At 37.3% G+C, this 12,697-nt stretch overlaps 1 protein-coding gene across 1 annotated transcript in view; it reads left to right on the forward strand.

Annotated features, from left to right (window-relative positions):
* Positions 1-12,697, forward strand: part of AFTPH (aftiphilin) — a 73,484-nt gene that overhangs the window by 39,031 nt on the left and 21,756 nt on the right. Inside the window, exons 3-6 of the mRNA XM_011985489.1 lie at positions 5,221-5,372; positions 6,770-6,896; positions 7,304-7,360; positions 10,986-11,108. Coding sequence (XP_011840879.1) covers positions 5,221-5,372; positions 6,770-6,896; positions 7,304-7,360; positions 10,986-11,108 — 459 coding nt within the window. The remainder of the gene's footprint in view (positions 1-5,220; positions 5,373-6,769; positions 6,897-7,303; positions 7,361-10,985; positions 11,109-12,697) is intronic.

The following is a 12,697-nucleotide window of genomic DNA, read 5'->3' on the forward strand; positions in this document are numbered from 1 at the left end:
TGAAGGCAAAGTGTTTGTTTTTTGTTTGTTTGTTTGTTTTAAACTAGTGCACATTAATACCAAGTATGTGCCGGAACCTAGGTACTAGAAATTCAAGAAAAAGACATAGTCCCTGCCCTCAGAGCTCTTGTAATTTTTAGAAATTGGACTTAGAACCGCTTTGATGACAACGTAATATAGTGGTTAGGAGCACCTACTCTGAAGCTATACTTCCTGGGTGGGAACTCAGCCTCTCCACTTAATATTCGTGTGACCATAGGAAAGTTAACCTCTTTCTGCTCTGCTTTTCTCATCCAGGAAATGGAGATAATATTATTACCTCCCTCACATGGTTCTTTTGAAACTTAAATGAGCTAAAATTTATAAAGCATTTAGAATAATGTCTGCCACGTGGTAGGCACTATGCGAACATTGAATGAAAATTATGATGCACCATAGCAAGCTTTTGCAGTTTCTGAGTAGGTTTCAGAGTACATCTTTTGATCTTTTGCTGAATTTAGGCTCCCACTTTCCTGATCTGGGTTAAAATAATATTGTTTGCTTTACCTATACTGCCTTATGTGCCTAAGGAAACTAGAGCTCAGCCAGTCTCACTTCACCAATTCTAAATAATAAAGTATCTATTTTTTGGAATTTTACATCTAATTCAAGTCCACATGTACTGTGTTAATAAATGTCACTGTTTGATGCAACCTTTTTCTGCATTAATCTGCTACAAGGAGTTTGAAGATTTGTGTTGTGCCCCCACCTAATCAAAACCAGTAGATTTCCCATTATGGCTACATGTACTCTGTATTGAAATAGGAGTTCACACAAGCAGGGTAATATAAGCAAAGTACCTTTTTACTCATAAGAAGAAATCCAAGTTTAATATTTTACTTTAACTTGAGTTTTGATGTGATACTGAATTTTACCACTAATTTATATGCATATGTTAAACTATCCTTGGCTGATATTGAGAGGATGATTGCAATTTAAAACAGATTAAAATACTTAATATATGTACCCCCAAAAAAATTTTTGAAAAACAAACTTGAAACCTTTGCCACTCTCACAGTTTTGATACACCTTTTATCCCAAGTGCTCACATTTTATGTTCAAAATAACAATGATTTCTTTTTAAAAAGTAGTATCTGATTAACAATCAGTTTGGGAAAATCTGTTTCCTGAAAAAAACCTGTCTGGTCATAAGAGAAACTGTTCTTGTGGTAGGTTATTTTAACTTCTCTTCTTCTGAGTATTATATTAGTTATATTCTTGTAACTGTTCTACTTACCAAGTTATTTGGACTGTGTTACATCACATTTTTGCATGTTTAACTTTATTTTGCTTCTTAGGAAGCAAAGTACTCTTTTTGAGATGGAGTCTTACGCTTCCGCCTCCCAGGTTCAAGCGATTCTCCTTGCCTCGGCCTCCCACATAGCTGGGATTATAGGCACCCACCACCACACCCAGCTATTTTTTTGTATTTTTAGTAGAGACGGGGTTTCACAATGTTAGTCAGGCTGGTCTCGAACTCCTGACCTCGTGATCCGCCCGCCTCGGCCTCCCAAAGTGCTGGGATTACAGGCGTGAGCCACCGTGCCTGGCTGAGAAGCAAAGTATTCTTAATGCCTAATGTGTGGTTTACACATTTTGTGTTTCATAATGCAATCAAGATTTAAGTCATAATACCAATAAGCCAACCACCAATATCCAAAATGTAAACTCTACAAGGAGTAACCATAGCAGGTTTCATTTATATGAGACTCTTAAAAATAGATACTTAAAAACTAGGTACTTTTTTTTCCTCCCAACTCAACAGGGATGACCTTGGGAAGGATGCACAATACTTGGATTAATTTCTTGTTATAATGTGTAGAAATTGATAAATTGAGATAAGTATTTTCATAGTGATTTAGAATGCTAAATCATGGTAGAGAAATATTCTTAGTGAGCTTTGATTCTAGTTTTGAGACTCATTTATTTAATTCCCTGGCAAGCCACCTGTGTCTATATGTATCATCTGTATAATAACAGTAGTAATGATAAAAACTGCCACCTCTGACACCCTGGGTGCCAAGTATTTAATCCTCTAAATTATCGTCCACCTCATGAGGTAGATAGACCCTGATATCTCCAGATTATAAATGCAGAAACTGGGCAGAAACAGTGGTGGGCACCTGTAATCCCAGTTACTTGGGAGACTAAGGCAGCAGAGTCGCTTGAACCTAGGAGGCCAAGGTTGCAGTGAGCTGAGATCGCACCACTACACTCCAGCCTCGGTGACAGAGTAAGACTCTGTCTCAAAAAAATAAAAATAAAAATAAATGTAGAAACTGGAGTCTTAGCCCCTGGATCTATAGCCCTCTATTGAAGTGTTATACCAGTCATTTACTTACTGGAATTAACTAATAGTAAGTTAAATTTGGCCTTATTTATTACCAAGAACAAGATAGTGGTGAGAAACTCGTTACAGGATGTCCTTACCACCAAACTGGTCTTATGGAAATTGATATACTTTTTTTGGAGACCAAGTCTTGCTCTATCACCCAGGCTGGACTACAGTGGCACGATCTCAGCTCACTGCCACCTCCACCTGCCTGGTTCAAGCGATTCTCATGCCGCAACCTCCTGACTAGCTGGGACTACAGGTGTGTATCACCATGCCCTGCTAATTTTTGTATTTTTAGTAGAGATGGGGTTTCACCACGTTGGCCAGGCTGGTTTCAAACTCCTGACCTCAAGCAATCCACCTGCCTCGGCTTCCCAAAGTGCTGGGATTACAGGCGTGAGACACTGCACCTGGCCGGAAATTGATACACTTTTAAAAGTAAAATGTCAGAGCAAATTTAATTTTAATAAAAATCTTTGGGCTGGGCGCAGTGGCTCACGCCTGTTATCCCAGCACTTTGAGAGGCCAAGGCGGGCAGATCACCAGGTCAAGATATTGAGACCATCCTGGCTAACACGGTGAAACCCCGTCTACTAAAAATAAAAAATTAGCGGGGCGTGGTGGTGGGCACCTGTAGTCCCAGCTACTTGGGAGGCTGAGGCAGGAGAATGGTGTGAACCCGGGAGGCGGAGCTTCCAGTGAGCCGAGATTGTGCCACTGCACTCCAGCCTGGGTGACAGAGTGAGACTATCTCAAAAAAAAAAAAAAAATGTTGGGCAATGCTGTTAATGGATGCTGGTTATTTATTATTTACAGCTCTATCTCAAGGGTCAAACCATGACCCACAGAATGAATCTGTCCTGCCGCCTGTTTTTGTAAATAAGTTTCACTGGAACATACCGATGCTTATTCCTTTATGAATGGCCTACAAGGCCCAATGTATTTACTATCTGGCTCTCTAAAGAAAAGATTGCTAATCTCCTGCTTTATCTTATTCAACATAAGATTTGAAGCAATCTAATGTAGTATCTGATCCTAAACATATATGAAACTTTCTTTAGAAATTTCCATTCAACTTATATCCTTTATGGGAAAAGGCTGAAGAAGAAGTAAAAATTGAGGCAATTAGGTAATGTTTCTTTGCCTCAGCTTCATTCCACTCATTTGAGAATTTTGCTGGTGTCTTGACACCTGGCAGTTATGTGTAACATTGCCCAAGTGGTTGGATGTGTTTTAGGGTCATTTCTTTTCTTCCTGTGGTAAACATTTTTTTCCTATCCCATTAAAAAGATAACAAAGAGGATACAAGAAAGATTTAATTTACAGAGAAATAAAATTTGGTCATATGTGAGTTTTTTGTTTATCTTCCCTGCCCAGGAGGAGCCAATCATGTATCCAATTAGGTGGTTATCTGATCTCTTTGAAAATAATGTCGGTCCGTTCCCTCTGTTGAGGCAAGTGAGAGCAAGGGCCCCTTGATGCACTCAAGTTTCACAAGCCTTGGGATCTTGAGGCTACCCTTTACTTAGGGTTCATAATTGATAGTGAGAACCTTTTCCAATATCACACACATGAATATAATTATGATGTAACTTTTGTAGAATTACAAAAGAGTACCCTGAGACTAATTATGCAGTGTTAAATTTTTACTCTGATACAGCTTCCAAAAGAGATTTGGATTCAGAAAAGGTGAAATTTTTTCCTTTTCCTTTTTTTTTTTTTTTTTTTAAATTTTCTTGGGTGCTCACTACACTACAAAACAGAAATCAAGTATCAGCTTGTTTTTGTTACTTGGCAGGAAGTACCACCATGATGTGGCATTTTGCTCATACAGTCTGTCAATTCAATAGTAAACTTAATCTTACAGCAGGCTTTAACTTACTAACAATTTGTATTCGTAGTTGATGTTTACATGGTAAACTGGGCTAAGATGGAAAATATATTACATGTATCTGAAATAGGAAAATAGGAATAAATGTTATTGTAGGTTACACATGTATAGTAAACCTAGTGGTACCAAAACTAAGTTGATCTAAATCCAACAAGTTTTAGTTAATAAAAATACATTAAAAAAAATGACAAGAGATTTATCTGTTTGTTCTTGGTGAAACTACTCTGGGGAATATGAAGGCTTTACTTAGGAGAAAGGTAGTATTCTATTCAAAAATAGACATGCAACAAAGACGAGTAGAAATGGAATATCTAAAAGATAATACATATCACCAAAATGATGAATGAGCTTTTTGAATTTTTTATCAGTAAAAATTGAGACAGTCTTTCCTGCTTTGCTTTGTACTATTAGCAGCAAAAATATTTCCAAAAGGCTATCAAAATTCGTGTTTATGTCCAAAAAAAAAGATTGTTTAGCTATAATAGCATAATACTTCTCACAAGCATCCGATCTTTTTGTTCCTAAATCTAGAGTAGATGAGTGGTGGTAAGAGACATTCCAGTGTGGTGGAAAGAATATAAATGCTCTCTGGGTTTTTTGGGTTTTGCTTTGAGCAGATTATTCACACATTGAGATTGCTTTCTCACTGTAGAATTGGGTAATTTATTTTTTGTAGAATTTTGTAATAGATTAAGATACTACATGTAAAGTAGCAGGTATATTGCTTGGCACGTTGCTTTTACTTGCCAGCTACGTAGCTCATCATCATTATTTAAATTAATCATTTAGAGTGATTGTTTCGTGAGTAGTTGTGTTCTTTTCACTTAGTGTTTTCTGTATCTGAGTGATGGTTCTTACAGTAGTGGACAGGGTGTGCATGTGTTTGCATTTTAATGCTATTACTATGATATCAAAATTAAATGAAAATAAACTTTTGGGGGGTGTTTTGATGCAGACAGCTTTATTAAACCGCCTGGAGCGAATTTTCGAAGCATGTTTTCCTTCCATACTTGTCCCTGATGCTGAAGAGGAAGTTACTTCCCTGAAGCACTTGCTGGAAACAAGCACTTTGCCAATAAAAACAAGAGAGGCCTTACCTGAAAGTGGGTAAGTAGAAGAGAGTTTTTAGATAGCATGTGTTTTTGTTACTTTCAGCAGTTCTAATTTATAAGTTTATCTTAAAACATTAAGGTTCAGGCCGGGCGCAGTGGATCACCTGAGGTCAGGAGTTTGAGACCAGCCTAACCAACATGGTGAAACCCTGTCCCTACTAAAAAATAAAAAAAAATTAGTAGGGTGTGGTGGCGCATGCCTGTAATCCCAGCTATTTGGGATTGAGGCTGAAGCACAAGAATCGCTTGAACCCAGAAGATAGAGGTTGCAGTGAGCCAAGATCATTGCACTCCAGCCTGAGTGACAGAGCAAGACTCTATCTCCAAAAAATAAAAAATAAAAAAAAATTAAGGCTCAAAAACATTGTGTCAAAACTTAAACTCCCTGCCTCTTTTCTTTTGAGCTGTTTGTTTTTGTATTTCTAAATCAATATTCTAATCAATTGATGTTATATATTATTTTTTGACTTCTTAGAATGGTAACTGAAAATTTAGATCTTACCTCTGCTATTCTCCCCTCATCTTCCCCATATATCAGTTTTTGGTTAATTTCTTATTTGGCATTTTCATTATTATAATCATGTATATATTGTTTACTCTTAAGCCACTGTTTTCTTTACAGTACAACTTCTTCCTGGGCTTCTCTTTTTCATTAGTGTTTCCCTACCCTTTGAGAGCTTGTTCATACACTTGTGATCCAACCCCTTATTCTGCTCCCATCTAGAATGGTTTCAGTCTGGGCTTACACATATGTTGTCTTGGGACTTCCCTTCACTTAGATCCCATTTTGGTGGAGCACATCCTCCAACAGCCTTCTGAGAAAAAAAGATAGATGGGAGGTAAAATTTTATTCTACTCTCACATTAAATTTATAGTTTAAGATCTCTTTGTTGCTGATGTTCTGAAATTTCACAATGAAATATCTTTTTTTCTTTGAGACAGAGTCTCACTCTGTTGCCCAGGCTGGAGTGATCTTGGCTCACTGCAACCTCTTCCTCCTGGGTCAAGCGATTCTCCTGCCTTGGCCTCCTGAGTAGCTGGGATTGCAGGCGCCCACCACCATGTCTGGCTAATTTTTTGTATTTTTTAGTAGAGATGGGGTTTCACCATGTTGGCCAGGCTGGTCTAGAACTCCTGACCTCAGGTGATCCGCCCGCCTCGGCCTCCCGAAGTGCTGGAATTACAGGCATGAGCCACCATGCCTGGCCTCAATTAGTTATTTTTCTAGTGACTGTAAGTGTTGGCTCTTGATTTCATTCAAATAGTTATATACTTACGTTGGACCCAAGAATAATTGGAATGTGTAACATGTCACAGCCATATTGTAAGTAGAACTCATGGTGAAAGTTATTCAGTAACCTATTGTTGATGGCTTCATCATGGCCTTTGCAGGGAATTGCTAGATGTGTGGACTGAGCTACAGGATATCCATGATGCACATGGCTTGAGATACCAGTGGGGCGGCTCCCATAGCAACAAGAAGCTTTTGTGCTCCTTGGGAATAGACACCCGAAACATTGTGAGTTTGTTAGTACCTTGAAAAATCTTTTAATCAACCTGTGGGTGTTTTAAAATTCTGTTATACTTCTGTTTAAGCTGTGGTAAGCTAGTTCCTCAGAAAATAAATATTTGGTATAAATGTTCCTTTATATTGAATGTGCTGACTTTTAAACATCAATCTACCTAAATTTTTCTTCAATACTTATTTTTAGAAAAAATTGTTTTAGTAGTTTTTCTTAAACATAAAATGAAGGAATTGGACTGGGAGATAAAATAACCCCATATGGGCAATTTTTAAGTTTCATCAATTTATTATTCCCAATATATGTAATAAAACATCGCAAGCATATTTGGAAACTGTTTCATTGTATGATAGATTATTCTCTAAATATATGTTCTTTCTGTCTGTCTAACACGTGTGTATAGCTCTTCACGGGCAATAAGAAGCAGCCTGTTATAGTGCCCATGTATGCAGCAGGATTGGTAAGTACAAAAATCTCTCTGCATGTATTTATCATTACTGCATTTATTCTGTAAAATCATCTTAAAATATACTTCTGTGTCATGCTATATAAGAGACGTTTAGTGTTGGAATCTGAAGGGTATAAATAGATCTTTTTTGAACTCATAAATCCCATCAAATACTGATCGCAGGACTTTTAAAATATTTCATTAATTACAGATACTGTTTTGTTTTAGATTGAAAATTTTTATCTTACTAATATTAGCATATATAACTGTTTGTAAAATGCACCTTTGGAGGATTCTTTTTCTTTTCTAAACTTGCTTTAAAGAAAAAGCAGCTGGGGCCGGGTGCGGTGGCTCAAGCCTGTAATCCCAGCACTTTGGAAGGCCAAGACGGGCAGATCACAAGGTCAGGAGATCGAGACCATCCTGGCTAACACGGTGAAACCCCGTCTCGACTAAAAAATACAAAAAACTAGCCGGGCGAGGTGGCGGGCGCCTGTAGTCCCAGCTACTCGGGAGGCTGAGGCAGGAGGATGGCGTAAACCCGGGAGGCGGAGCTTGCAGTGAGCTGAGATCTGGCCACTGCACTCCAGCCTGGGTGACAAAGCGAGACTCCGTCTCAACAAAAAAAAAAAGAAAAAAGAAAAAGCAGCTGAAGTATCTGAAGACCTAGAGATGTAATTTGTTTTAATTCAGTTATTAATTTTAAATAATGCAATATTGAGGCTATAGATGTACATAAAAGCTTAGAAACACCAAATTATAGTGAAATTAAAATGAGCCAGGACTTATAATGGGTTCTTAGTTTTTCCATTAATGTTTTAAATGTGTTGAATTTTGTTTTTTCAGATATGCCAGGTAGTACCGGAAAACAGACATTTTCATTCTGTTCCTTCTCAAGACTCAGTCACATTTTAAAGTTTGATGTTTGTGTTTTTTGGTGTGTCTTTTTTATTGATGAAAAAAATATATTTTTATTGATGAATAAAAATGTCCCATCAAACTTAAAACATTACTCTAACTGTTAAATTGGAAATAAGGGAAAAATAATGAAGGAATCTTTGGTATAAAATTTATACAACCCATTATGTGCATGTGACAATTTGCTGTGGAACTTGACCTTTAAATCTATAAACTTTCTCCATGAATAAGCACTAATTATTGATTTTGAATTGGAACATTTTGATTTTTGTGGAATTTTCTAGAGTTTTGTTTTTTTAAAATCAGTGTTTACTCCTTCGTAAATGGTTTTTATCATGTACTTTAAAAACACTTTGATGATTCCCCATTGTTTTCTGTTGTAGGTAAATATAATGCTGAACATTTCTTTAACTTTTTGGTTATTTGGATTTCTTTTTTTCTCAAGGAGTAGCACTCCAGAGGTTGTTGATGTTATGGAACTAGGAATTTAATTTGTAGGCACTTTCATTCAGCATATTAAGGGCAGTGACCTACTTAATGCTAATGTGTAGCCTCACCCCATTAACCAGTTCTGTGAGGTTTGTGAGGAGTTAGAAGCTAAAGCTTATGCTTTATTTTTCAACCTTTATTAGAAATATTTTTACTATTTCTATGGGCTTTTTTTTCCACTTCTTTCCTCCCCGCCACCTTTTTTCCAGTTTATTTTCACATCTATCAGCTCATACCTATAGCTACTATTTCTATATAAGCTTTAATACCAAAGTTTAATGAATATAAATGTATCTCCCCTCCTCCATCTTTGTGATATCTTTCATTTAGAAACCTTTCTTTTAATATCAAGTTTTAATTTATAGCTAACTTTACCCATGGTGCCTTACATGTATGAGATATTCAATAATCTTTTGATCTCACCTGGAGAAATAGTACCTGAAATGATCATTTAAGCCACTGGTTCTCAAACTTTCATGTGTATCAGAATCACTTGGAAGACTTGTTAAAACACAAATTGCTGAGCACCCCCCCCGCCACCCCCGTTTCTTGTTCAATATTTCTGAGGTAGGCTCGAGAATTTGTACATCTGACAAGTTCCAAGGTGACACAGAAGCTGCTGATCGGGGATCACAATTTCAGAACCACTGCTTAAAGTGATCATTCAAATTACAAGCCTTGGCTGAGACTAGTAATTGTTTACCAAATGTATCGACTCTACATATGGGCACACTAGAGAGCCTGTATAATACTTACCATACTGAGTCAGACCATGAACTTCTTTCATTTTTCTAGCTGCTGGGTTAAAGCCTTTCAGATGTGCTACTGTTAAGAATTGATTCTGCAAACTGTTTTAGTTTACGCCTATTTTATTGGGGAAGGGAGGAGGCAGGGATTCTCCTGAAAATCTTAGAAATTTACAGATTCTAACATTAATGACTTAGCAGCTTTGAGTTTTGTTTTGTTTGTTTCTTTTTGGTCCAGTTAAGGGTGATTTTGTCTAGGATATAACCTTTGATTGAAAAATATTCAAAAGCTTATCAGATATTATTTTAAAACATGTAACAGTTTGACTTTTTTCAGATCTAGATTATGGCCCATTTTGAGTTTGGTAGAGTGTTGATAAAAAATACTGGTTTTTTTCCTATTTCTGTAGCCATACTGAACATCTATCTTTCTTACTCAAAAAGCATATTAGGCCGGGCGCGGTGGCTCACGCCTGTAATCCTAGCACTTTGGGAGGCCGAGACGGGTGGATCACCTGAGGTCAGGAGTTCAAGACCAGCCTGGCCAACGTCCCATCTCTACTAAAAAAATACAAAAAATGAGCCACACATGGTGGTGGACACCTGTTTCTTAGCTACCCAGGAGGCTAAGGCAGGAGAATTGCTTGAACCCAGGAGGTAGAGGTTGCAGTGAGCCAAGATCACGCCACTGCACTCCATCCTGGGCAGCAAGAGCGAAACTCCATCTCAATTTAAAAAAAAAAAAAAAAAAAAAAAGTATATTAGATTTGTAACAAACCCTGTGGAACCTGTAAGATGTTTTCCTCTCTAAAAAGGCTGTATATCTGCTTTGCCTGTCCAAGGAACTAAGTACTAAGTTTCCAGTGCCATCATAGGGATCAGGATCAAACATTACATTTACACTGAAGGATATAGATGTCATATTATATGGCGTGTTTTAGAATCAGCTCTCACTTCTCACACCACCATGGGGTAATGTGTACAAAGGGTGCCCTTTCCATTTTAGTGTCATTAAAGTGTTGGATTTTTAGAGGTTAGATGTGACATATTGTTGTCTCCCCCAACCCATCCCGAGTTGGTGCTTATGCTTTCATGTGACAGTAATAACCCTGTATTTTAAAACATCTGATTTACAATACAAAGTCTTGCTTTAAAAACTTTTGATTCTAAAGGTATTGTGAATGGTTCTCATTATAGTGCTATAGGATTTTCAGTAAATAAAATTTAAGAATAGCCAGGTGTGGTGACATGAGCTTGAGGCAAGAGGATCCCTTGAGCCAAGGAGTTTGAGGCCAGCCTGGGCAACATAGTGAGACCTTGTCTCTTAAAAATGTCTCTTAGAAAAAAACACAAAAAGACTACTTCCTTTTTGTCTTCAGTACTTTCCAAGTGACCTGTTTTTTAGTTTCTCCTTTCTGATAGATTAACTTAAGCTTGTGGGCTGTGCCCCCTACCACCATTAAAGGCTAATATTCCTTTTTCAGGGTATGTTAGAGCCCACCAAGGAACCATTGAAACCACTTTCTGCTGCAGAAAAAATAGCTTCCATCGGTCAGACAGCCACCGTGTCACCAGATATGAACACATGTACATCTGATCAGTTCCAGGTAAAAATATCTATATGTGTATAAATATGTTTATGCATGTATATACACATATATCCACACATACTGCCTTTTTCCTTCATTTATGACTGTTTTAAAAATATTTTTAAAGCTTGATTTAATGATGGATATGATTTTGATTAACATCCCTTGGAATACAATGAACAAATCGTCTTTAATTTTTGAAAACAGAAAAGCTCAATTTGAGAAATGGGTGATTATGGGTAAGTTCTTAAACCTTTCCAGGCCTTAGTCTCTTTATCTATAAATTGAAGGGTTTAAAATGAGTATCTCTAAAGTCCCTTACAGTTTGAATATTGTGTAATCATAATTACTGACACAAATCTGGTAAGTGCTGGATTTTCAAAAAGAAAAAGAAAAAAGGAAACATTGTATTTATACCAACTCTATAAGTCTGCTAGTGTACAGGGGAGTAGTAACACCTGCAGAACTAGTATTTTTTCTGGAATCCTGTGAAATTTTATAAAGCAGTAGTAAAGGTTAGGTATGTCCATTGCCTTAAACTTGTTTTTAAAGTTTAAGCAAAATGGTTATTTAACTCGAAAATGACGTGACCTTTAACTGAACAATCTATGGACTGTCTCTTATACACATCTAGATGTGTATAAGAGACAGACCCAGGCTGGAGTGCAGTGGCATGATCTCAGCTCACTGCAGCCTCCACCTCCCGGGTTCAAGCGATTCTCCTGCCTTAGCCTCCCAAGTAGCTGGGACTACAGGCACACGCCACAACACCAGATTAATTTTCGTATTTTTAGTAGAGACGGGGTTTCACCATGTTGGGCAGGCTGGTCTCAAACTCCTGACCTCAAGTGATCTGCCCGCCTCAGCCTCCCAAAGTGCCGGGATTACAAGGCATGAGACATCGCACCCGGCCTAGAAAATGATACTTCTTACTACTCTTGTTTAGCATGCTACATACACACACACACACACACACACACACACATATATGTGGATTTCATACACACAAATGAAATACACAAATGTGTGTGTGTGTGTGTATACATAATTTTACTTTTTGGCCATGCAGGAAGTTACATCTTCCTACTAGTCTTCTTTTAGATGGAACAGCTCTAGCCTTTAGTGCTAGAAGCAACAGTGGCTTCCAAACTTAGCACAAGCACAGTTGGATAATTCCCATTATGACTACATGCTTTTGGGTCTGTCTGTTCTATCCCAATTTTGGTACCCATTGAGTTTGTTTTTGTCTTCCAAATTGGCTTATATTCATTGATCTTATAACTATTGCATCTCTTGTTTAGAAATGTATTAACTTAGTTTACAGGTGAAAACAGTAATTTTAGCTTTTTTGGGATTGTGTGTGTGTTTTCATTTTTATCTGCTAAATTTCAAGGTCACACCATTGTGACCACTACTGATTTCCATCTTAGTAAAGTCAATACTTTACACTTTATTCATCGTTAAGTAGGGTCAACACTCTGACTAGCAGTTATCTATCTAGTCACCACTAGCAACCTCTTAGACTGCCTGATATATTTGAATCAGAATTTTAGAGCTAGAAGAAAAAATGATTATCTAGTTCCATGCTTTTTTTTTTTTTTTTTTTT

This window comes from Mandrillus leucophaeus, unplaced genomic scaffold (assembly GCF_000951045.1).
Source record: "Mandrillus leucophaeus isolate KB7577 unplaced genomic scaffold, Mleu.le_1.0 Scaffold285, whole genome shotgun sequence".
NCBI classification, from domain to species: domain Eukaryota; kingdom Metazoa; phylum Chordata; class Mammalia; order Primates; family Cercopithecidae; genus Mandrillus; species Mandrillus leucophaeus.